General features: G+C 40.3%; 1 protein-coding gene across 1 annotated transcript in view; it reads right to left on the bottom strand.

The window, feature by feature from the left end:
* Window positions 1–1,633: 1,633 nt before the first annotated feature.
* The window catches only part of LOC137166863 (uncharacterized), a 60,643-nt gene continuing 35,032 nt past the window's right edge, over window positions 1,634–27,244 (bottom strand). Inside the window, exons 9-12 of the mRNA XM_067568752.1 lie at window positions 25,430–25,530; window positions 12,618–12,702; window positions 4,349–4,453; window positions 1,634–2,323 (exon numbers count right to left, since the gene is read on the bottom strand). Of these exons, the coding sequence (XP_067424853.1) occupies window positions 2,219–2,323; window positions 4,349–4,453; window positions 12,618–12,702; window positions 25,430–25,530 (396 nt within the window). The 3' untranslated portion in view covers window positions 1,634–2,218. The remainder of the gene's footprint in view (window positions 2,324–4,348; window positions 4,454–12,617; window positions 12,703–25,429; window positions 25,531–27,244) is intronic.

Raw genomic sequence — 27,244 nt, 5'->3', positions numbered from 1 at the left:
AGGAGCAAGGCACCAGCCCAATGCTAACTGAGGGGAACCGGGTGGGTGGAGTTAAAGAGGACAGGTGATCCTAGCATGTCCTGCTGCTGTTGCTGCTCAGGGCTGGCTCCAGATTCTCCTGCTGCTACTGGTAATCTGGAAAGCTTGGGAGCAGCCTTGTCATACAGATGGTCACAGAGAGTGAGGACCCAATGGACAGTTAATTTTTTCACTCCAGGTAAAAACTGGAGAAAGTAAAGAATGTGGTGTATTTTCTTGGCAACTGCTCTGGTGATGGAGGGATAGTTTTGAGATTTCATTGTCTGAGGAGGAATTAAGCCCTGGAGAATTCCTCCTCATACAGCTGATGCCTGTGCCTTCCACAACTGCAGTATAATAAAAATGTATCTTATAAATATCTATTTAATCAGTAGCCTCCTCTCAGAGATATCCCAGAATTCAAAGAGCAAGATACTTATAGACGCTGAATAGCACCTTGTTCAGTTTTGGGGTCCAAGTGCCATAGCAACCATTTTTTATGCTGTTTGGAATTTGGTATTTATACATTTAACAGAAAGCTGCTTTAAGCTATTCTGCATTGAAGGGCTCATTAATGGAATGGCATGCTAGCTTTCTGCAAGTCATCCAGACAGAGCCTGAAAAATAACCCAGCAGTCCTCTACTTCCTTAGACTGACTTACTCAGACTCTCACTTACTTACCAACATGTAATTTAATTGCACCCTCTTTCACATCACCTCTGAATTTCGGCCACTTGAGTCTTGTCTACACTTAAAACGCTACAGCTGTACTGCTTCAGTGTAGACATCACCTATGCCAACAGGAGGGGTTCTCCCATCCATATAGGTAATCCACTGCCTCAAGAAGCGATAACTAGCTCGATGGAAGAAGTCTTCTACTGACTTAGTGCTATGCTGGCTTAACAATGGGTGTGGACTTTTCATATCCCTGACTGACATAGTTAAACTGGCCTAATTTTCTAGTGTAGACCAGGCCTGAGTTGATATAACTCGCAAAACAAGGGGCTCAGAGAGAAGTGTACCAAGAAAACCAATTAACAGGAGGACATAATGTGTAAGTTCAAGTAGGACTCCTTCCCTATTTTTACTTACTTTTTCTTTCCTGACAGTGTGTAAATTATACCATCTGAGAGTCCCTCATGCTTTAGGCATGAATGTACTAGAGCATGAGTATAAGGAGGTCTAACTTCTACATCACCTCTGAAATCAAGTGTGAATATTACTAATATAGTGTAACATTTCCAACTTTTCCTTCTACAAACACTAACAATTTGTCTGTTGAAAAAATGATTTCTAAGATATGGGGTTATATCATGCCAGCAATTTTTCAGCAGAACTACCCACTGATTTCAAACAGCGGGGAGTTCTGCCTGAAAACTGATGTTATAAAACAGCCCACTGAAATTTTAAAAGGAGAAACAGTTTAATATAAAGAATCAGATGACTGAAACAACTTTCCTTTTCGTGAATCAAGTTGAAAACAAAATGCCTAACATCTCCTACCCACATAAGAAACATGATTTTTGCCTTATTACTGTAAGCTGTTTAAACATGGTCCATATTTGATCCCTCCAATGCAAGGCTTAGTTTCAAAATTCTGTTCTTAGCTTCCCCTTGTATAAATCCAGTGTAACTCCAATGGAGTCTATAGAATTGCTCTTCAGTTACACCAGTTTAACTGTAAGCATAATCTTGCACAAAGACCAATCATATTATCCTAAGTATAGTTTGTCTTCTTTCCCATTGTTACAAAATATTAAAAAAAAAAAAATTAAACAAGAATGTCCTACTTGACAATTCATCTGTTCTTCTGGTATATGAATGACATCCTAATTTTAACTGCATGACCCTGAAATAAAACTCTGCGTGTCCAGCTTTATTAGGACAGCCATAGTGTTCTGCCTTTTCTTCTTTTTTTTAAGCTCAGACAAGGCAAGGAGATGAGTCTTCAAAAATCTGAAAAGAATATTGAATCCACAAAAGGTAGTGGGTGGAAATTTAATTGAGATATCATTCCAGTGATCACGAGAAACCTAGGGATATTATACTCTTATTCACACTAACTGAATATGGTCCTTCTACATGCACAGTAACTGGATCTTTTTATATTAGTACATAAGAGCTCAGTTATTCAAGTAGGGTTGTATTGTTGCTATGATTCTGATCATGTGGTTCAGGCTTTATTCAGCAGACTGCCGGTCACATTCCTTTAAACTGTTGCATAATAGAAAGCAGTTGCTGATTGCGCTGTTGAACGTTTTGCTGTTCTTCTTTTAGCCTCTCCTGATCATGGAAAATCTCTTCCTGCAAAGTACAGGAGACCAAGCTTTAGATGAAACATCCAATTAACATGGCAATTAACATGAAGAATGAGTTAAAATGTAACACTTCCTCACCACCCATACCTCTCAAATCCAAAAAACCCATAAATGCTAGAGATCCACAGCTATGATCAGACTCTCTCTTTCAGTCAAGTGAAATTCAAAAAACAAAACAAGCAAAATCCAACTAGTTCACTGCCAAGTGGAAAAAATAACTTAAGGCCAGATCAAACTGAAAATTCAAAGGCATACCATATATGTTACAGGAAGTTGTCCCCTTTTGACCCTTTGGGGTCTTGGAGTGGGCAGGGAGCGAAGCCTCCTACTTTGTAGATCCAAGGGATTCATAGGAAAAGATACTTCCAGATCCCCAGTGGCAGAAAAAGCCCTGATTGATGGCTGCTTCCTGTGTTTCTCTATCATCCCTTCCCCTCCAGTAACACATATCTACAGAAGGCTGAGTTCCCCTGAGGCTACTTAGCAGAAACCTCAGAGGGGACCCAGCAAGAATTATTACTGTTTCTAACAGCATTACCTCCAGCTCTGGTTTCTGTGCGAAAATCTATGGGCTGAGCAGAGGATGATTCCACAGAGAGCCTCTGGTTCCCATGAAAGCAATCAAGAAGTTTCTCTCTAACTACCACCTAACTCCCTCTCATGCCTTATCAACAGGGCGAAAATAATCTCATCAGAAACTTTCGGCCAAATGGGATGACATTTGCTCTACACTTTCTAAGCATGAGTGGGCCTTGTGCAGCAGAATTTATAACTACAGTACCATCTATTATTCCTTGGTCAAACCCCAGCTCCAATGGGAGTTTGTCTGAGTAAGGACTCAGGACCATGTTCTTCCCCAGCTATTTTTTTTATCTCGGTAGCAGGAGGAATCTCCAGGTTTCAGCTGTGGAGTTTCCCTTTCACTGTAACTTCAGAAGGCTGGGCTTGCTCTCCCCTTGTTTAAGGGTTGGAGCGAGGGTTTGGCCTCCTGATTTAGCAGGCTTTCTGAGATTTCCAGAAGCCCAGGGCCCTATGCAGTCCACACTGGGCTCGCCTCTCCCTGCCACTTTCTTATTAAAGAACCATTCTACCACTGGCTGCCACCCCTTGCAACTTCACAGTAGTGGCCATGAAGAAGAGTCCCTCAGCATTAATGTTATTTGATGCAGTGTTAACACCTGATTGGATAATCCAAGGATTCAGCGTGGCAGCACACTCCAGACAGACCCTGCTCCCTAGTTCTATCCCTGGCCCTATCTCCAAATACCTCAGAGGCCTGACCTGGCACAGCTCTAGGAAAAAGATTTCTGCAGTTTCCCTAGATGGGGGAGGAGAGGAGAGCATACTGCAGAGTTAGTGCTGTCAAATTCCGTGCCACTGGCTCAGTTGTAATCTGCTTGCTCTGCTCTCTATTCAATGAAGCACAAGAGAGAATCTGGCTCTGAGTAAGGACAAAGCTACATTAGTAAGGAAAAATAATGATAATTATTAAGCCTGGTTCTATACGGACAAATTACTGTATTTTAAGTTTTAAAAATAAACCATTATAGGGCAGGTGGTTCTGTTAACTTTTTTAAAAGTAGATTTTTTTTGGTTCGGTTCTTACCGTAGGAATTCTTAAAGGTAAATTAGAGCTAAAACAGAGCAATAGTGAAACAAAGTATGTTTATCATTCATGCAAAAATTGATTGATTGGTTGCTGGAAACTTGTTTCTGTATTTTAGCTACCATAACTAAAAAGCTGAAGCAGAAAACAATTAATTCTTTGAAAGCAATTTAAAAATGTGATCCAGAACCTGCAGTAGGTGATTCATTTAACACTTCCTTCTAGAATACTTTGATAACAACTTTGTTGTTGTTATACCACCCTCATTTGCAGTGTTCAAGAAAAAAGAAACATTTTGCTTATTTCACTATTGCTATAAGAATTGTGCCCACAGTACATATAGAAAGGATCCAAATGGAATCTTCAGTTACACACACAGTTGTACATTACTTTGAAAAAGTTTACCCTCAGTTTACATATTTCTTTTCTTTCCTTGTCATTCTCCGCTGCTCTAGCTTTGAGCCAGGCTTCATTTTGAGCCTTATGCTTATCTAGCATCTCTTGTAGCTCCTGATTTAAAAACAAACAAAAATTAAAAGATATACTAAGTGATATGGTTTAAAGTTATCTATGTTCAATTACATACATTAAAAGACAACCCAGTAACTAGTCCAGTGCATCTTTCAGGAAACAGCTGTCAAAGGCATCCTCACATCCTAGGACTCTTCCAAACTTTAGGAGATATTTAAGTTCCTTTGGTCTCCCTAAACTGTATTTTGTTCAATTTTCTGTTTAACCAGCAATAATAAAGAAAATTGTTTTCTTTGACAAAAACAGTAATTTATTATTTCAGACTCTGATCCCACAGATGTTTATTCATCTAAGTAAGTCTTGCTCATGCGAATAATAACATTTAGTGTGCCTATGAATCGGAATGGTGCTACTTGTGGGTGAAATCCAGTGCCCTTTTGTGGCCTTCTGCCCTACACTATGTGGGGCTAGCTTGGAGACCCCTTCTACATCACAGAGGGGAAGGACAGGCAGCCCTGCCAGTTCACTGTCAGGACACCCAGTACAGACACTGTTCAAGGTTTGAGATTGTCCTAATAAGGACTACTTGTGTAAGCTGGGTTCTAAAGTACAGGGCCTGTAAATTTCACTGCTGCTTTGAAAAGTGACTATGCAAAATGGCATCTTCTTACTTAATGGACCTGATTCCAGTGGATATTTAGTGTCACATCAACTGAATTTACTGGCTAAGATAAAACTGTACAACTTCTTACTCCTGTTAGCCTTGCAGAGCTAACAAAACTAAGAGAGAATGAGCTGATTTTATTCTGGCTCATGCACCAACAGAATTGTTAAATAAGTTCCAATTACAGAATTGCTATGACTGGTGATGTCTTAGCCAGTATGAGTTCAATTTGATTTTCAGATTCAAGGCTGAGTTTGGAGACTTGGTCATTATAACATATTTTTGTATTTGCAAATTCAGCAGATTTCTTCTGGAACAATTGAAATGCAATAAATATGAAGGCCCATGATCAAATGCAAAGTCAACTTTCAGAATAGCACCACAATTTAAAGATAGAGCTGGATTTGGTTTGGTTTCTACTGAAACCAATAGACTTGTACCAGTTTATGACAATGGTGATGCCAGAAGTGGGGGCTGAATGCTCTGAAAAAGAAAATAAATGGGTCTGGGTGTTCTGATGTCTGCTGCCCCTTCTCCAGGAAAGTTGGGACTTTTGTTACAGCCTGGGAATGACTGTTTGTTTAGAGGAAGGAACAGTGGAAGAGAAGCTCATAAAAAAAGTATTGGGGAAGAAGGTTATTGGCTGAGCACAGGAGTGGCTAAATGAGGAGCAGGTGCTCAGAAAGAAACTGCTTTTCAATTTTTCACAAATATTCAGTGAAAAATACTTTGTACAACAAATCTGGATTTGATCCTGAATGAGGGTTTTACTTCTGCACTTTAAACTTTCACATTAAGAAAATCTACATTTTCTGGGATGATTTGCTCTTCAGTGGTTGGTCCCACCTGTTACCTAAAACAGTCTGTGATTTAGAAGCAGACTACTATTCTACTTGCTCATTAGCTAATCTTGTAAAAGGTTAAAAGGTGGAATTATTGTCTTTGGGTTCAAATAGACTCAAATGAGGGTTATCGGAGATCTAAAATATCTATCAAATATCCAAGTATAACACCCTCTTCTGCTTGGGAGACAGGAAATTCTCTCTCAGATGATGCATTGTCCAGTTTCTTCCATATCTCTCCTGTTACATCTTCTTCTTCCTTTTGCCTTTTTTCCCCCCTCCTCTTCCACTCTATTTTTCTTTGCTTTTACAGTTGCTGTGGAAAAGCACAGTCTAGTAAATGAACACTGCATTTTATCCCTGTGGCCATGAGATTTGAAGTCATTCTTATCTCCTCCATTAATGAGTTCCAAAGCACTGGGTCTTGCTTGTTGTTAAGATAGTCCTCACTCTCACAAACTTCATTTTAGTGGGTGGCAGCTTCAGACTTCCAGAGAAATGTAATCATTGAGGGAGGTCATGAAGAGAAAGGAGCTCTTTGAGGTACAATATCTTGCACTGTTTTACTGGAGAGTTGTGATGGTGGATTGAATATGTAAGTAAAGTAAGATTTATAAGTTGGGAAGGAGGGAGTTTCAGCTGGAGAAAGATGCTTCCTCAGCCAGACCTTACTCAGTGACCAATTTGTGTTGCCCATCAGAAGCTACTTTACTTGATGGGCAGCCTGCTCTGTGAAATAAAGACTTTCAAATGGGTAGTTAAACTTTTGAAAGGTGATGATTAAAGGCCATTTGGAGTCTCAATAGGGCATCTCTTGGGCGTTAGCACAACAAAGCCTTAGAGAAAACAGGAAATCCAAAACCTACTGTCTAAAAAACTAAATACCTAAAACGTTATCAGGGAAGACTTGTTGGAAAATGGGAGAGCTGCCCTTGATTATGGGAGAGACAAGGCGGGAGAAGTAATATCTTTTTATTAAGCCAACTTCTATTCAGCTTCAAGACCTGGAGAAAAGCTCGATGTAGCTTGAAATCTTCTCTCTCTCACCCAACAGAAGCTGGTCCAATAAATGATATTACCTCACCCACCATGTTTCTCTAATATCCTGGGACCGACATGGCTACACCAACACTGCAAACAACAGTTCCAGAGGGGTATTGTTAGTCTTTAAAGTGCCACAGAACTCTCGTTGTCTTTACTGCAAACAACAGTAGATGATGGAAGGCATTTCTAGACAGGAAACTGGGGGGCAGGGAAAAGAGAGTCTCTGAACCCAGGGAAGGGAGATGTTCTTTCTTTCTCTCACCTTGGGACAGAGTGTGGGAGTGGAATGCTGACCCCTGGGCTAGGAGCCACAGGGTGCTTTTTGGAACGTGACACCCAGAGTGTCTTACTTGATTTATCTTCTGCAAAGTGTATATCTAGCTATGTAACCCAAATCATTTCTTTTTTGTTCTTATTCCCCTTTCTCTCCATTTTTAATCAATCTTGTCTTTATTAAGAAATCTGCTACTGCTGTGTGGTGAAGGTTCACCCAGTCTATCCTCAAGATGAAGAAGCACCCTGCAAACTCCAGCAAGGGATACGGGGAAAAATAGAGCTTCGGGAACTTAAGCTTCCCATTCTCACCTCAGACAATAAGGCACGGGGAAGGGTGTCCACTCCTGTGTTGCAGTGCAAAAGGCTGTGGCAGGCAGATACTTGGGGAGAAGCCAACAGGAGGAAGAGAAAAGAGGTTGCACTAGCATAAGGTAACACAGGTCTTAAAAGCTTCCCTCTGGATCTCCGTGAGCCAGTGTAGTAGTGACCCAGAGTACTGTTCTTAGTTGCCAGTGGGGCTGAGGAAGTGGGCTACTGCATTCTGGACTAACTGAAGCTGTTTTATTATTGGAGTAGTGAGTTGGAATAGTCCATCGTGGAGGCGACAAAGGCACAGATCACTATGGCCTGATCTATGTTAGATAAAATGGGATGCAGTCTCGTCGCTAGTTTTAGATGGATAAAATCATGTCTGTGGCTATCACTATCTCTGTGTCCAGCACTAATGAGGAAACCAGGAGGAGTGACTGAAGGTGCAGACCAACAAACAATCTGGGGTCAGGCCTCTTCAGTGGAGGATGAGGCGATAGGCGTTTCTAGGTCTTCTCCTTTTCCCACCAGCATTCCCTTATCTTGCCCAGGTTTAGCACCCGCTGCCTTTCATTCAGGTGTTTATCTCAGCCAGACAGGATATTTAGGAGATAGTGTTATTTGCATTTAAATAAAGAAGACATGGAGCTGAATACCATGTACATCTTGCTGGCATTTGAGACCGTGGCTATCTTTGGGCTCTACTGCAACTAAGAGACCAGGAGTTGCGTATGGCTGGTCTACACTGAACATTTTCATTGGCATAGCTCGACCTCAACCTCCTGAGAGACACAGCTATGCCGATCTAATCCCTGGTGTAGAGGTTGCTAGGTCAATGGAAGAATTCTTCCATTAACCTAGCTACTGACTCTTGGGGAGGCGGATTAACTACAACGAAGCAGAGCCCCTCCTGTCGCTGAAGTGAGTGTCTACACTGAAGTGCTACAGGGCTGCAGCTGCAGCTCTGCATTTGTGCCACTGTAATGTTTTAACTGTAGACATACTGTGAGATTGTGAGCTCCTTGGAGCAAGATCTGTCCTTTCTGAATGTTTGGAAAATGACCAGTATACAGTGGCCATTACTGCAAATAAATGTAAGCCAGGTCTGAGTGTCTCAGTGACACTCTCCCTCCTCAGCAGCTGAAAGGGGGGCACTTTATTTGCATGGGCTTTGTATCTGCATGAGTACAATTAAGTATTTAGCATAACTTACCTAGGTGCTGAGCATAATGGGAAATGGTTAGCAGGGCTGGTTTTGGGCTACAAACCACTTTTGTGTTAACTACTGGGGTAATGAAATGTTGTCCTTCAATTGTATGAACAGAGGTCAGCAAAACTGTGCTTAGTCTGTTATGATAGAATCTGCACCCTAAACTAAACAGAGCTCTACAAGGGTGGCAGACAGCTGTTTCAGCCTGGAAATGGGGGGGGGGGGGGTTAAAGTCTCCTATTGGGAGCACACTGGCCCTGGTAAAGGGCTGTCCCCCCCCCCGGCATGGAGTGATTCTCTCTCCCCATTGTTAAAAGATAGAATCAATGACTCATCTTGGAGTCTTTTGTTTCTTGAAAGCGGGGACATTGCCTGTATGTCAGCAGAAGGTTTACCCATGAGCTGAAATCACTAAGAGCTGAACCAGTAGAGGATCTGGGAAACCTTGCCTGACAACTGACAGAGCTGAGTGAGCACCAGGCTACTCTGGTGAAAGGCTAGCACCACTGATGCGGTCGGTGGAGAGGCTGGCACAGTCGGTGCCCGTGCAGTCAGCGGAGAGGCCAGCACAGTCGGTGCCAGCTGGATCAGCGATTGGCAGAGGGGTCGGCACAGTCGGTGCCAGCCCGGTTCACTCAGCAGGAGCCAGGTGCGGTCGGAGCCAGCGGTCAATGGGAAACAGGCGTGGTCGCTGCCAGCGGTCGGGGACTCAGCGAGGCCTGAAGGCGGTAGGAGACAGCAGCAGAGAGGGCCTGGTCAAGCCCGTGTCGGACAGGAGCGGCATAGGGAGTGGAGCCACCCCCACGAGGTGGACATTGCAACCGACGCTGGTCAGTACAGGGGGAAGAAGGAAGGGAGAGGTGAAGGACACGCCCCGTACTCTGGGAGGGGTTTGGTTCATTGAGTTCATGAACTCTGTTTGCACTGTTCCCCAAACCAGTGCTGTGTTACCTCTCTTTTGCTATTAAAAGGTTTCTTTCTACACTCAGACTCTGTGCTTGCGAGAGGGGAAGTATTGCCCTTTGGGGGCGCCCAGGGAATAGTGTGTAGTTTCCCAGGTGACTGGGTGGGGGCTCGAGCCAGTTTGGTGGTGTATCATTGAGAGGGACCCCTAGATATAGAACCCGGCCCTTGCTGCTGCCGACGCGGTCTGGCAGAAGGGTTACATAAAGAATAAGACATGAAAGGGGCAGAAAATGGGAAGCAGAAACTTACAGACCCAATGTGTTATGGATATGGGTACTGTGTACACAGATCCTATACAGAAGACTTGGCCCAGACAGGGTGCTGGGGACCAAGCATATGAATCTCCTTCACTTCCCAGTCACAGAGAAATGGGCACTGGGCAGAGGAAAGGCATAGATCAGTTTTAATGGCTTGCAAGACTTGTGGAGAAGGCAAATATTACATATCAGGAGGTTGGTTCAGGTTTACCACCAGCAGGCAGAAGCTCAGATCTCCTCTCTTCCAGGAAAGCCATTGCCCCAACTCGCAGGTGGGAAAAAGCAGCTGAATACACAGTAAATAACTTGCTTTTCAAGGCAAACGTGCTGGTCAGGTTTCTCCCAATATTTTAAGTCGTCTCCATGCTGGATGAAACAATGTGAAAGAATCTGTTGCACTCAGACTGGAGGCAAGAAGTTCTGAGCACAATTACTTCGTCATAGATATGGGAGAGATTCTTGGATAGATTTGTGCCTGGATTGTCATAAGGCACATTCATATGTTGTTGCCTGCAGTACTGTTCTGGAAAGGATTGAATGTGGAGAGCCTTGATTAGCATCTCTAGGTTGGCAGAAAGAGCAGACAAAGGAAAGAAAATGCTGTGATTCACTCAGTACAGGAATTAGGAACCAGGGAGAGACCAGTGGAATCAAGATCTAGAAAGTGCAGCTTAAATGTCCAAAACCAGGCACCTAAACTCTATGTGGTAAGTGAAATCATCCTTTATAGTAAGCTATCAAAATTAAAGATTTAATCTAATAGCAAATATATGCAGATCCTTCCACATGACAGAGAGCAATCTGAATCCTACAAAACAGGAGAAGCAGAGTAGAATCTTACAGGAAAAACAGACCATTAATCTTTCAGAAGAACAGCAGCCTGTCTTGGAATTTGGTAGCCAAGGGACATAACAGCTGGCTAAGTTATGTAGAGACATATTACAATGCCTGTGTAGAATAGATCTAACACTTTCCAACAGATTGTAATTTGATGGTTACTACGTTTTCTATCTTACCTCTTGCACATTTACAGTAGGGACAGATTTACTTCCTTGGGGATGGAGTGGGGGTGCAAAACAGGTGCCCACATGCCATGGTGATAAAAACATGAATAGAAATGCTCATCTCTTGCAAAAGCAGCAACACAGGAAGGGGGATTTGTTTCTGGAAAGGGTAGGCAGCAGTGCAACTGCTATTCTCATCAGTTCTTCTGGAAAAAAAACTGCTTTAAATTATTGTTGGGGGGGGGTACAGGAACGCCTCTGGAGGAAACTGCTTAGGAGAGACTGAATTGGTGCAACTCTCAGCTGATCTGTCCCTGCTCTCTCCTGTGGTGGCCATTTCCACTTTCGGGGCAATGTTAGCTACTGAGAGGTGCTGTACACCTGCTCCAAGTGGACTTTCTATTGTCAGGGGCCTGCAGCCTGTGATCTGCTGGTGAATCCGGCCCAAGAAATTTTGTGAACTTGCCCCTGTTTCCATTCTTGAAAGTAAAAGAAATGATGCAATCTCCATTTCTGATTTACTGCCAGCTAAGATTTTTATAGGTGGGGAAATGAAATAGGGGAGAAGGCAGCCGTGCTGGCTAATCTCTTAACTACAATTATTAATTCTCTTACTAGCTCATTCCCCTTTCTATCCTGCATCTATCTATTTTAAAAAATGAGGCATGAGATCACATGCAGCTGGCTATTGTCCAAAAAGCTTCCTTCACATGACCCTCAATTTATAGAGACTATTTTAAAATATTACTTCAAATTCTGAAGTAATACAGACAAGACTCAGGTAGCATAAATATGCAAGACCAATGCAGGTGGCCTATTCCATGTATTTGGGGGAGCATGGGAAGTTGGGGAGGATGGCCAAATAGCCACGGCTGTTGTATCCCATGCTGGGTATCCCCCAACTCATGCAGTTCACATCCGGAAGGTGCTCTGCAGCCAGTGATTCAGAGGGGGAATTCCAAGGTTTCATAGATTCATAGATTCCAAGACTAGAAGGAACCATTGTGATAATCTAATCTGACCTCCTATATAACAGGCCATAGAATTTCCCCAAAATAATTCCTAGAGCAGATCTTTTAGAAAAATATCCAATCTTGATTTAAAAATTGCCAGTCATGGAGAATTTACCACAACCCTTGGTAAATTGTTCCAATGGTTAATTACTCTCACTATTAAAAGTGTGCGCCTTATTTCCAGCCTAAATTTGTTTAATTTTGACTTCCAGCCATTGGATCATGTTATACCTTTCTCTGCTACACTGAAGAGCCATTATTAATCAGTTGTTCCTCATGTAGGTACTCCTAGACTGTAATCAAGTCACCCCTTAACCTCCTCTTTGTTAAGCTAAATAGATTGAACTCTTTGAGTGTATCATTATAAGGCATGTTTTCTAATCCTTTAATCATTCTTGAGGCTCTCTTCTGAACCCTCTCCAGTTTATCAACACCTGAGTTGAACAAGTTGAGCTTAGTATCAGGAGATATTTTACATTTATGTGTTGTCGTGTCCCGTCCCCGTCCCTCCCCCCCCCGGCGCATACCTTGCTAATATGTAATTGCTGAAGAAATAAATTGCATCTACAAACGTGCAGCTGCTTTTTCATCATATATTTTGTAAATACAGAAACCCACCTGCTGTTGATATCTGAACTGTTTGATGTGAGCCTCCTTTTCTTGTTGGAAAGCAGTTGTAGCCTGAACCAATTCAGCTTTCTCACTGTAAAGTAAAAATTGGAGAGGGGGAAATGTGCTTAGTATAAACAAACAAGTCATAAAATTATCAAAGTGAAAAAGCCTGTATTCCAAGGATATTGGTGGCCACAGGTTTGTTTGTTTTTTAAATACCACACCATTTTAAATATAGATTTTAAATGTAGATGGGATTATTTGATTATTTGAGCTGAATACCAGATGTTAGAGATCTGTGATTTAGGAGGGCACACTTCTAGAGCAGCCCTTAACATGCTCAGTTTCCCTCCTAACCATGAAAATTGCCAAATTTCCTGGAAATCTTCCAGGGAATTAATGTTGCTCCAAGCAGCAACTTCCTTCCTTCACTCCTTTCATCCCCTGGGGTGGAGGTATGTACAGACTGCAGACTCTGTGGAGAAGCAATAGCAGAACAGCTCTAAAGGAATCATACTGCACAGAGTTTGAGGATCCAGGATACTCCAGCTTTCCATGCTACAACATAGGATCCACAGGACTCCAGCCTGTTTTCCCTGAGGAACCCTAAGTGAGGCCTCAGCAGGCCTCATTCAAGCATCCAGTTAGAGACCCCTTTCCCTGTAGGCAAGAAGAGAAAGGAAATGCCACAACTTGAACATAATGAAGTTTCCAGCAGGATAAGTTTTAAAAACATGAATTTAGGCATTTTTACCAGGTTTCATGGCAATATTCTTATGCAACCTTGCTGACGTAAGCCCCGATTCTGCAAGTGCTTAACTTCACGGTGGTGAACAACCTTTTAGCTTCACCAGGGCAACTCATGGTATTTTAAGTTAAGCACTTGCATAAATGTTTTCAGGATTAGGATTTGAGGCCTCAATTCTGCAATGAATTCCATGCAGGTGAACCCCTATGGCAGGGGTTGGCAACCTTTCAGAAGTGGCGTGCCAAGTCTTCATTCCACCCTCCTGGCCACGCCCTTTCCCCCCACCCCTCTCCCATGTGATGTGGGCCCCCAGTGTCCTGGCCAGGAGTCGCTCCCGGCACCACCAAAAATTATAAACAACCCTGATGCCAATGGCAATGTGAAGGCCGCTTAAAATCATCTCACATGCCGCGTTTGGCATGCGTGCCATAGGTTGCCAACCCTTGCCCTACGGGGAGTCTCATTAAAGTCAATAAAGGATCCATCTACAAATTGCAGGATCAAAGCCAGGGACTTGAACTACAACAATCCCTTACAGTTGCTGTGACAGTTAGAAATGCATCTATACTGTTGATTAAAGTATGTGATCTAAGGTTTTATATTTCCTTTCTCGAATTCCCTCCAAAACAAAGCAAAATATAAAATAATAATTATCTTTTTAATAGTATGTTTCTGCAAACAAACCAGACCAAGTATAGTGGGTACACACAGCTCATCCGAACTCTCGACATATAGTGAGAAGGATTTAAATATTTGCAAGAAGAGAGTAATCTTTATATATTTCTATTTGGTGAAAGCTTACTACCACACTTCTGAGAAACTCTGCATTCCAAAATGAAGGCTCTTAACTCCAAAATGAACCAAGAATAAAAGGAGCAAACGGATGCACACATAGACACACTTATGGGGTTCCAGTGCTTTCTCTGTCCTCATTTTTATTTTTCCTAAAAAGATATTTTGAGAATATTAAAATCACTGTGTAGTGCGAACCAATTTTAATGGTACAGCATTTAAAAAACAGATTTGTAGTTTTTAAACACATTTTGTAAAGTTACTTTTAACAATATTTTTATTTCCTTCTTTGACCTTGTTTAGAAAATGGGATGTTTAAGATATATATTTATCATTACAGAAAAGTTAATAGAACAAGATATACAGTACCGCTATCTCTTGAATGATCAGTAAATACTGATTCCTCCTGGCCTTCAGAAATTAAAAAAACTATCCACCTTTGTTTATCCCAAATAGGATCCATCCTAGAAGTAAAGAAACTAAGAAAATAGTTCACATAATTTGAGACACTTTGTCTAAATACAGATCAGCCAAGGTCTGGAGTTCCTCTTGCCAAGAATATAAACTAAAATTGCTAAATAAGAGTATTGTTAATCATCTTGACAAGAATTTTTCATACTTTGTGTATGAATAAAACCTCTCTCTCCCTCCCAACCTAACTAAAAAGAACCAAGTTATCAAGTTGTATGAAGTGTTGTTGTAGCCATGTTGGTCCTGACTGGCTTAGTTAAGCCTACCTAACCCTTAGTGTAGACAGCACTAGGTCGATGGAAGAATTCATCTGTTGGGCTAGCTACTGTCTCTCAGGGAGGTGGATTACCTATGCCAATGGGAGAACCCCTTCCATTGGCGTAGGTAAATTCTACTCTGTGCTGCTGTACCATTTCAAAGGTAGACATGTCCCTTGTCTCTCTAAATTACTAAGTAAGAGTGACTTCCTGCTTTCTTATGCAAAGTAACTCCCTGTCCATTGTGAGGGGACAAGAGATGGGTGGTGAAGCTGCAAGTTAAGCAAAATTAGAAATGCGGTTGTAAGATTGAAGGTCAAATTGGGTGAAATGCCCATTACCCCAAGAAATCCAAACCACATATTTTCACCCCAAATTAGAAACTACACATAATTTTCCTTGTAAATAAAATATAACAGGGATAATCTGTCTTTCACCCCAACTTGGAAGTTGCACAATTTGTTTGCCCTGTGAATAAGATCTACAGCCTTCTATATGTGGAAAATATCTCTTGTTCTGTTGTAAGTCATAAATAATGTGAAATGCTTACGTATAATCAAAGAATGTATGCAGTATGTTCTCCATATTTAAACGATTATATGGGATTTTGTTGGTTTTCATTGTAACTAATTATGGCATTCTCAAAGTAACAGGAATTGTGTGGCACAAGGAAGAAGGAATATTAAAAGATGTAAACCAAAGTATATCTTTGAAATATTAAGAGAAATTAATAGATTCTAAGTCCAGAAGGAACCATTGTGATCATCTAGTTTGTCTTCCTGTATACCACAGGCCATAGAACTTCCTTAAAATGAATCCTAGAGCATATCTTTTAGAAAGATATCCAATCTTGATTTAAAAATCGCCAGTGATGGAGATTCCACTGCAACCCTGGGTAAATTGTTCCAATGATTAATTACTATCACTGTTAAAAATGTACACATTATTTCCACTTTGAATTTGTCTAGCTACAACTTCCAGCCATTGGGTCGTGTTATACCTTTCAATGCAAGATTCAAGAGCCCATTATTAAATACTTGTTCTTCATGCAGGTACTTTTAGACTGTAATCAACTCATCCTTAACCTTCTCTTTGTAAAGTTAAAAAGATTGAACTCCTGGAATCTATCACTCTAAAGAATGTTTTCCAATTCTTTAGTCATTCTCGTGGCTCTTCGCTAAACCCTCTCCAATTTATCAACATTCTTCCTGAATTATGGGCATCAGAACTGGACACTATATTCCAGCAGCATCTCACCAGTGCCAAATACAGTGGTAAAATAACCTCTCTATTCCTACTCAAGATACCCCTGTTTATGTAACCCAGAATCACATTACCTTTTTTGGATACAACATTACCCTGGGAGCTCATATTCAACTGATGATCCACCACAAACCCCAAATCTTTTTCAGAGTCACTGCTTCCCAGGATAGAGTCCTCCATACTGTACGTATGGCTGCCATTCTTTGTTCTCAGATACTTTCATTTACATTTAGCCATATTAAACACATATTATTTGCTAGTGCCTAGTTTAACAAGTGATCTAGTTAGCTCTGTATCAGTGACCTTTACTCTTCGTCATTTACTAACTCTCCAATTTTTGTGTCATCTGCAAACTTTATCAGTGATGATTTTATATTTTCTTCCAGGTCACTGGCAAAGATGTTAAATAGCATAGGGCCAAGAACTGATCCCTGCAGGACCCCACTGGAAACAGGCCCACTCAATGACGATTACTTATTTACAGTTACATTTTGAGACATATCAGCTAGCCAGTTTTTTAATCCATTTGATGTATGCCATGATAATTTTATATTGTTCTAGGTTTTTAATCAAAATATCATGTTGTGCCAAGTCAAGCTCCTCACAGAAAACCAAGTACATTACATCAACACTATCACTTTTACCAACCAAACTTGTAATCCCATAAAAAAAAAAAATCAGATTAGTTTGACATGATCTATTTTCCATAAACTCTGTTGAGTTACATTAATTACATTGCCCTCCTTTAATTCTTTAATAATCCAGTCCCATATCACCATTCCATTATCTTGCCTGGAATCAACGTCAGGCTGACAGGTGTTTAATTACCTGGGTCCTCCTGTTTACCCTTTTTAAAAATGAGCAGAACATTATCTTTCTTCCATTCTTCTGGAATGGCGCCAGTGCTCAAAGACTTATTGTAGAGCAACATTAATGGTCTAGCGAGCTCCTCAGACAGCTTTTAAAACTCTTGGATGCAAGTTATCTGGACCTGCTGATTTAAAAATGTCTAACTTTGGATGCTTCTGCTTAACATCCTCCAGAGATACTAGTGGAATGGAAAAAGTGTTATAAGCATATCATGAGACTGCATCATCTTTTTTTCCCCAAACACAGAACAAAAATATTTATTGAACACTTTTGCTTTTTATACATTATTATTGATAATTCTTTCATTTCTGTCTAGAAATGGACCAATACCATTGTCAGGATTCATTTTTTTCCTAATATATTTTTAAAACTCCTTATTGTCCTTAACTCTGTTGATTATAGATTTCATCCTGTGTCCCTTGGTTTTCCTTAACAATTTTCTACAATTCCTAACTTCTGATTTATATTCATTATTATCAACTTCTCTTTTCTTCCATTTGTTATATATTACTATTGTTTTATTATTTTTATAGCTGCCTTCACTTTCCTTCTAAACCAAGTTGTTTTTTAATCAGCACAGCCTTCTTCCTCATTTGTGGGATTGTGACTTTTTGGGCATCTAGTAAGGCATTCTTGAAGGCTGTGAATTATCATTCACATTTTTCTAATTAAATTCTTCCTCCCAACAGAGTTAGCACATAATTGTTTTCAACTTTGTGAAATCGGCCCTATTAAAGCACCAAATATATATATATATATATATATATTCTGGTCTGGACTTTATTCTGCTTGCACATTGTAAATGTGATCAACTCATGATCACTTGTACCTAAGCTACCATTAACTTTTAGTTCTGTGATCTTTTCCTTATGTTAGGACAAGATCTAATATAGAATTCCCCCATGTTAGCTGTAAAACTTTTTGAGTTAGGAAGCTGTCATCTTACAATGTTTAGAAATTCCTAGGATTGCTTAAAAGAGGAGGGCTGAGGCCAAAGAAGGAAGAGGGATCCCAATTGATAGTAGGTGCTAATAATGAAATACAATCCTTGCAATTAATCAAACTGAAAAAGCCTCTGACAAGAAAAGGGTTAAAGAAATGTGTTATACATCTACTAGATATCAATTGTTACCCTTGTCTTGGGTCAGCAGGTCATTCTCACCCTCCCCAAGAGCTCTCTGCCTGCAGTCTCAAATTCCCCAATCCTAAGGGCTCATTGAATTAGACCCATCAGATTCCCCAACCCTGAGAGGCTTAGGTGTTTTTTCTTAGCTTCCTCAACCCTGGAGGCTCCCTGAGAAAAACAAAAAAAACCCTGTCAGTTTCGCCAATCCCTGGAAGCTCGCTGACTTAGGTTTGAAAGGTTCAAAAGGCGTTAACGGGTTCCATGAAAGCACAGCATATCCATCAGATACAGAGACCACATTTTATTAACCTATTGCACTACAATTGCTAGGCACAAATTAGATAAATGATAAAACAGCAGCAAAGTTATAGCTCACCAACTGGTGTTACGATCTTCAGATGGATCTTGATGGCCAGTCACGGTTCTGCTCCAGAGGGGCCTTCTACTCTGTACCTTCCTTCAGTACAGGATGAGGTCAGTCTTTGGACTTCAGAAGACTCACTCTCTCTCCACAATCAGACTGGCTAATATTTATATGCTGTTCTTTTTCATTAACACATGCAGTAGCAGTCAATTTCCTTATTGCAAGGTCATTGGAAAAAGGGAGGGTAGAAGGAGACAGCACAACCTAAGCACATCCCTTTCACCTGCTGCCTTGACATTTGATTATTCTTAAAAGTCACCCACAAACTTGTCTAAGGTTGTTGCCATGACACCCATCATATCTACATTTTATGGTTTAGCGTATTGTTCAGGCATCTGGAACATCTTCTTGGTAAGGTTCTTCAGGTATTTTTACTATTTCTCAGACACCTCAAAAAGTCATTTTCCAGATACCCCAAAAGATCATGCCATGTGTCACATCTGTTTGCCATTTTTCTTATGCTCTCTGCTCGGTTGTGGCGAAAGCTACTAATGCTCCTCTACACAATGGAAGCAACAGAGAAACTAAACTGAAATCTGAGCACTTACTTGGCATGTGTCCAATAGGAATCAGAGTATGGCACCTTCTAATTAGCTCTAGTTTCAGAGCTAATTAGAAGGCGCCACCCTCTGATTCCTATATAAACTGAAGCCCCCATATGCTCAAGAGAGTTAACTGAACCCAACAAGAAGATGTAGAATCCTAAATGTGACTGACACCCAGACCAGCCTTGTGGAAATGACCTTCCCTGCTCCCAGGGCTAAGGGGATAAGAAGTGGTGAGATTTCCATTCAGATACTGTATTACCCCTTCTATTTTTTTCACATAAACAACTGTATGTTATCAGGTTGAGTTTACACTGTATAGTAACCATATTTTGCCTACACCACAGAGTAACCCTCAAGTAACCATATTTTTTATTCTAACTCCTTTATAAACCAAGCAAATTGGCCTAACAGAGACCGAAAACAGTAACTTGAAGCAATTACTTTTAATATTCTAAACTTGTCCTTTTCAGACCTATCCATTCATACCATACTCTTCAAAGTACCTTAAAAACAAGTGTATCCTTGGAAGTGTGATAAATGTGTTAGGTACTATAATTAATGACCATAAATAAATGTAATAAGAAATCTTGGTAATTTGCATTGTTCCTTAATATAACTGCTGAGCCTCAACTCTAATCAGTGATAATTTCTTGCAAGACTGTATTGTGTGCATAGTACACACCTAGAACATTGGCTGTGTCTACACTTGAGTGGTGAACTGTTGCTTGTATCCTAATGCAGTTCTGGGTGAATTAATAAAATTGTTGGTTGGCTAAGAATAAGCAAGCGTGCTGATTTAAGAAATACTGTTCAAGTTAAAAGTTGATCTGGAAAGAACCCAGCATTGAAACTGGTAAGCTAACGCTCCCTAGATTCAAGAAAAAGGGGCTATTCTATTAATACTTACACAATTGGCAAACCTGGTTTGTTAGATTTTAGGTTTAAAATCTAATTGGCATCCTGGCAAATTCATAAAAATGATCCCTGTTCATGCTTACAATCTAGACATATCAGAGAAAATAGAGACAGAAAAGATCTAATTGTTAGATTATCTCTAGTCTAGCTCCTTGTTTGTGCAGGATTGCTCCCTAGTGTCCACTATAAAAATTATATTAAATGTGCCAAACAAACAACTTTCTGCCACTTAAGTTGTTTACACTAGAATACTTTTGCTAAATGTCCCCACTGTTTCAGCTCCACTGTGTAGCCACAGGGTTAGCTTAACCTTAATATATTCAGCTGTAACGCAAGAAACCTGCAAGCCTGTATCCCATAAGACTTTAGCTTAAGCAAGTTAGTATAAGTATAGTCAAGTTTAATAGGCCTCTGACCCTTGGCATAGATAAATGGCCTGACAGTTACTTTTAGATTTTGAGGAATTAGGAATAGCATGCTCAATAGTGGAACCTAATGGTACCTGGCAATCGCAGAAACATGGAAGTGATACTGGGCTGGGATATTTTAGGATAGAATCATTGGCAGATGTCTAAACACAAAATTTGCTTGAGCAAGAGGTGACATATGTGATAATGAGTTAAATGGTATGAATATGTTAACCTATAGGATAAGTGCACCCCAATATTATGAGGGTGAGCAATTTAGATTTGGACATGGCTGAGCATTAGAATGAATACTCATGATAGTGCTCAGGCCCTATAATAGGGCAAACCACCATGTGGAGTGGGTTAGCTTTCCATCATGTGACCCTTCACCTCTATTGTTATCTATCATCAATCTTGGGCATTGGGGAATCTGGCCCATTGGATTCATTTAGCATGCCAGAGACAGGGCTGGCCCTTTGTCTCTTACTACCAGGTCCTCAAGGAAGGGTGTAAATATGCAAATCTAAGAGCATATGCAAAGAACGATACCACAGATATCTCCAATACTGTATTACTCCTATCTGTTTATGTTGTTTGGAGCTTTTCTGGCTTTATTTTTCATCTTAATAAAAATCTCTAAGGCTTTATTTTGCCCTCAGTCTGAGAGTCCTTGCCATACACCTTGAGGTTCCCTACAAAATACTGAAATTGTTGGTTTTAGTTCTGCGTAGCTTGATTTTGGGTAATAGAGTTCTTACCCTATTTCCCTCAGCTCATTAATCAGATCAATTGGCAATCAATACAAGCATTATTAACCATTGAAAGGGATCAGGCAACAACTGTGGTTAGTAAGTTAGTGACAGCACTAGTGCAGAAGGTTTAAAATGAGAGCTGGTCAGAAATATTCTGTCAGAAAATGTCAATTTGCCAAAAGTGAAACACTTGTATAGAATTTTCATTTAGAAAACAGAATGGGGCATTCCAATAAGTTTCCAGGTTAACATTTTGAAATGACTTTATTTCAACTTTTTTTTAATATAAGTGAAAAGTAGAACAAAACATTTCGATTGACCTGAAATGAACTTACCCAGGAAACAAAATTTTGAAGATTTCAATTTGTTTTTGTATTTGTTCCATTTCAAAACAGAAAAGTTTTAAAATTTCAGAATTTCCCATGAAACAGGAAGTCTATTTCCTGCCCAACTTTACTTAAAGTACTGTAGACTGAGGGCAGCTTTGTTTATACTGCTACCCCTGGTGGAGCTGAAACACAAGGAATAATGGTAAGACATTTTAGTTAAAGTTTCCTACTGTAAGACCTTGATCTCAAGGTAATGAATGCACTGGAACTAATCCAGATTCCTGTGAAGTCAATGGAAAGATTCTCATTGACTTCAATGGGCTTTAAAAACAGGCTCTTCTGACAGAAGTTTTCCCTGATATTCAGTTTAAATCTTCATGGTGTTAATTTGAATCTCTCGCTAAGATTCCTAACTTTAAAGTTAGTGGACCTGTTTCCTTCAAACTTGACTTGTGTTGTAGATCAGTTGAGACCTAAAGGAGAACTATAAAAGGAAACCAATATTTGTACTCTTTAGCTTCTTTATGATGAAGGCTGCCTGAAGAGGACTTTTTTGCTTTTAAAAAACAAACTTCTTAGAAATATCAAGAATTTCTTGTTTTGTCCCGTTTCTGCTGGAGGGCCAGAGAACTGAAATTCTTTCAGCCCTAGTTCTGTTTAGATCATTAATAAAGGGTTTTCTTCCAAGTGCAAGTGTTAAAAGACAGAGTTAACAAAGGTGATACAGTATCATACTCCCAACAAAAAAATCATCATACTCCTCCAGCAAAAAAAAAGAAAATAACATAAGAACGGCCATACTGGGTCAGACCAATGGTCCATCTAGCTCGATATCCTGTCTTCCAACAGTGGCCAATGCCAGGTGCTTCAGAAGGAATGAACAGAACAGGTATTCATCAAGAGATACATCCCATCAGCCATTCCGAGCCTCTGGCAAACTGCAATCCCTGCCTATCCTGGCTAATAGCCATTAATGGACCTATTCTCTTATAAGAAATGAGATCTGATCGTTTTAGTACAAAAAACATATGCAGATTTTTTTTGAGGGAGCCAGAGAGATAGGAAGAGCTTTCAGGACTTATTCATACATCATAAACAGCAAAAAGCAGACTCAAATACACTTTCCATTTTGCACATCACCTTTAAAATCAAGTGTAGACTGGGAACTGTGGGCTTCATTATGCACTGTCTCAACGGGGCTCCTGGAAGCCCCATGTCTTAAACAGATCCAGTCAAACTTGGCCAGGAAACCCAAATGTCAGTTCTGCAAACATTTTTGTATTTTAAAAAATATTTTTCATCCAAATGAAAAGCCAAATACTCAAAAGTTTTTGTGGACCTGAAATCCCACAGTATTTCATTTTGCAGCTGGAGCTATGGATGTTGGAAGCCATTTACTGAAATCGACATGATCTTTGTCAGTTTCATACTAGCCACTACTGAATTGCAACAGTGAAACAGACCAGATTTATTGTCAAGTGAAAAAGAGACTGGTCATTCTCAGGCCTGCTATTCAGCAGTGAGCAGCTGTGGAATTGACAAGAATCAAGTCCCTTGTTTTAAGTTCCAGCTTCTCACAGCTCCCCAGTTCCTTCTCTCCCTGGGGAGCTCTGTTGGTCCAACCTGTTGACCTCTTTATAAAGAAACCACACCACCAAGTCATTTTTTGGCATCAATCCTTAGACTCAAACTCCTCTTTCCTTTGGTATAAGGTCAACATAGCCCTTCTTCTTGGGGCTGTGCCTAAACCCTATCAGACTTCATTCAGTCGTACCACAAGACAACCTCTCTAAGCTCCTCCTAAGTGACCTAACAGCATTACTTTTTAATCCTCATCAGGTGATCACATGCCTCAGGCACTTGTTTTCTATTCCCAGTTTGGTCTCATGATCTTCCTCAAACTACCTTGGAACAGAGTTGTCTGGCCCCAGGTCCCCGTACCTTAAAGGCAACAGACTGCCTTATTACATGCCCCCTCTCTCCCTTATGGTGCATTCCTGCACAATCAAACCTTAGTATACACTGGGCTATTATAATAAATCCCAGTTTGTATTACATTTACAAGGAAGTAGCAACTGGGTCAGAGTTCGAGTTTCCAACTTTAACTCTGCATTTCCTCTCATCTGGAAGTTTGATTTCCCAGGTTCAGCAATGCATTTATGCTAGTTTTGTGTGTACAATTTCCTTGTGGTTTTATTTTGGAAAAAAAAAAATTAAAATATTGGTAAAGGAATATGGAGTATGATTTTGAACTATTTGGCTTGATGTCTATCTGAACCTGGTTGCACTTTAACAAGGCCTCTCAAATCCAGCAGGGAGCTGCTGAACTACAGAAACTAATACCTGCCCAGAGACACGCTACTCACTGCTGTAGCAGCTCATTCACAGAACACCAGCAGCTGTGTTATAAATCCAATGGCAATTTTAACACTACAGCTCAGAGGGAAGAGATGCAAGTTAGCTTCCCCTCGCCCCCTTCAAACTTTCCCAACACAATTATCACTCATCTCTGTGCAGGGTACACTATGATTCTGGCTAGGACAGCAGGAATCAGAAAACCATGGGAAAGACTTTTTGTGTGCTATTTCTAGCCAATCTGAAGCTGTAGTAAATACTGGAAATCCTGTCAGAGCTTGATCTTTTAAGGTTTTTAGACCAAAAATACGGAGAAAAGCTTCAGATCAGCATCAAACTTTGGGATATTGATCTGAATCTCCAAACTTTGTGTGGTACACCCATTGCTACAGAAGTTTCTAAAAGGAAATTGAACATCCAAAATAAATAAGCCCTAAACAACACTGAAAACAAAACGGAAAGGTTTATAACAGGAAAATTAGTGCAAAGACAAACTTCCCTTCAATTAATTATCTCTGTGGGGGATGGGCACTTCCCCTAAGAACTGAGGGTGGTTAACCCACCTCTCAGGAAGAACAAAGCATTGGTAATGTTCCCCTCCTGTTTACCACATGAAGGACACTCTGTAGGCACAGGGAATGGGCTGGAGAAAGGAACAGATTAGGTGGGCCTGGGTGGAGATGTCCACATGATCCCCTCCCCCACTAAAGCACTGCAAAGATTACCAAGAAAATACAAATTGGAGCTATTTTATCTTTTCCCCAGGGTCAGCTGCAGGTAGGGGGAGTCCCTGATAACATAGCTTCTATGGTGGTGTGCTGCCAGTGATGGGGCATAGGTTTCCACTGGGGACTTGGGCAGCTGTGGAGGTATAGGTTTCTCCACATGGATGACTCTGATCTCCCACAGATCCCTAGGAATCCTTCAGGTCTGTGGGTGGGTCCTGCAACCTGTACCACAGGGGAAAAATCTCACTCCCCTAATGAAGCAACCAGAGGATTGCAGGAGGATCCTCAGGGAAATTTCCTTCTTCTGAGTCCCCATCTGTATTGTTTTTCTGCCAGAGGGGGCAAATCTGGCTCATGAGAACTAGAACTAAACCTAGCAGTAACTCCTCCATGTTTCTTTGTAAATTGCTTAAAATACTTTGGCATTCATGGTGTAATAACTAACATCCAAATTTTAAAATATATACTGTATATTAAACTTTAAACAAATTGTGAGCAAACAAAACAGTATAGCAATTATGCCCTTTGCAGGTTTCTGAATATCACATTATCTTTTTGGCAGCAGCCGCAGCCATATGACGCATACTGCTTCATGGAGGGGGAAACAGTTTAATGATAGTGAAGCTTGCAGCCCTTTATACAAAATAAAATCCTGTGTAAATGAAGATCCTCATGCCAAATTTTTATATTTGTAGACATTTCTAGTTATTGTTTTCTCCTAAAACATTTGTCCAGATAATAATCCTTATCCTTGCTCCCCGTAAGAGATTTTTACTCCAAACTCCCACAAAACATTACAAAGAACATTTCTAGAGACTCTAAATAATACCTACGTGTCTAGCTTTTGAAATTCCAAGTCCAGCAAGGCAAAGGCCCTTGTGATCATGTCCATTGCTTGGTTACGCACAGAAATGAAATTTCTGAGTTGAGCTGCCTGTGTAGAAAGTCATAAGTTAACACAGCTTGAGCTACTATAAAGAATCATAGAAGAAAAGAAGGCATTTAATTATTATTAGCGTCTCACTTCAACCTACAATGGTCTAAGTCATCTGTGAGTTTTCCCACCAAGACCGACTATTCTACCTACCAGTTTTTCCCTTGGTGATGATAAGAGGTGATAGATTTTGCTACAGCACAAACCCATGTTGATCATTATTTCATAGGAGGGTGCTAGTCATTATTTTTGGTTTACTCTAGTTATTTATTTGCACATTTTTCCACCTTGTCTCTACTCAGCAGTGGTTTTACCTTTTCTGTTCTAAGCAATAAATATGTTCTGCTATGAATTTTCCTCATTTAATTCTGTTGACAGCTTTAGTTATTAAGTTCCAGTCTCTCCATTAGACTGGCCTGCACATTTTGGCTTCTCTCACCGGTCTCAGAGACAGGGCTGAAATTCTTTTGCAGTTTGGTCTCAAATCATTAGCAGTCTCCCAAAGGGGAAATGGGGGGGAGGGGGAGGATCCTACACTGAAATTATTAATAGTAATAAAATAATGCATCCATTCCACAAATAATTTGTAGTATAATGTTTAGGTATAATAAAATGCAATGTGCTGGGCATATAGCTAGGCTCACTGACAATCGACGGACTGCAGCTGTCGCTAAGTGGAACCCGTGGGAATTGAAATGACCACCTAGGCGATCTCCAAAGAGATGGGAAGATTTTGTCATGAAAAGGCATGGCTGCACATGGAGAAGGAAGGCTGGGATAAGAGAAGAATGGAAGACATGTTGTGATCTGTGCAATCTATACGAGGGCTGAAGGACCAATTGATCAAGGTGATAATGCTTAGTAATTTCTAGTGAATAATATAAATTAATTCCTTAATTTAGTAATTAAATCAATAATTAAATATTTTGCTCTGTAAGTTAAGTACCCAGTAATTTATTTGCTAAGTAATGGTATTATTGGGTAATCTGGGAAATCTTTATATGCAAGTAATTTAAGGAACATGTGACCCATTTAAATTGTTCCCTCCAGCAAAAAGTTATATAGTAATTGTGTTGTAGCAATAATTTTCAAATTATATCCCCATAAGCAGGTTGCACATGGGGCTGACACTCAATTTTTTCTTGTGATACCATAAGAAATACATAAAATTGACCTGAATGACTTGTACCAAATTAAAAGAGTCTCTTAGTCCATAAATTGAAAATAGCTGCTAAAATTACTACACAAGGCACAGTGATGATGGAAGGAGCAATTTAGGCCCCAGTTCAGCTACCCACCATTCAGCAAAGTATTTAAGAATGAACTTAAAAGCTTTACTGAACTGGGACCTTAAAGAGGATCTCTCCCCGCCCCACTCAAAAAAACAAAAACAAAAACCTTAGCACCAAAAGAGGAGACTAGTGTCTCATTAGGCTGATACATCTGTCAAGGGGGAAAGATGAGATACATTATGTCCCCCTCAAAGCTTTCTCTCCAGTTTATTTATTTTAATTAATGGCTCTCTCTTTTACTCCTGGAGATATTGGAACACTTCAACAGCGTCCGCAAAAGAAACTATTCATTGTTTAACCCCCATTTCTGCTAAGTCAAAGGAGAAAGGAAGAGAAACCTCTTTCAGAATAGCCAAAATGATTAAAATGGGTTCTGGTTCTGCAGATCCCTTTTTCTTACTTTCATGCTTAGTATAACCAAA

The sequence above is a fragment of the Emydura macquarii genome, unplaced genomic scaffold (genome assembly GCF_026122565.2).
Source record: "Emydura macquarii macquarii isolate MOO-44397 ecotype Brisbane River unplaced genomic scaffold, CSIRO-AGI_Emac_v2 contig_2897, whole genome shotgun sequence".
Classification (NCBI taxonomy): Eukaryota; Metazoa; Chordata; order Testudines; family Chelidae; genus Emydura; species Emydura macquarii.
Note: the sequence above shows the minus strand (reverse complement) of the source record. Positions and strands in the feature narration are given on the sequence as shown.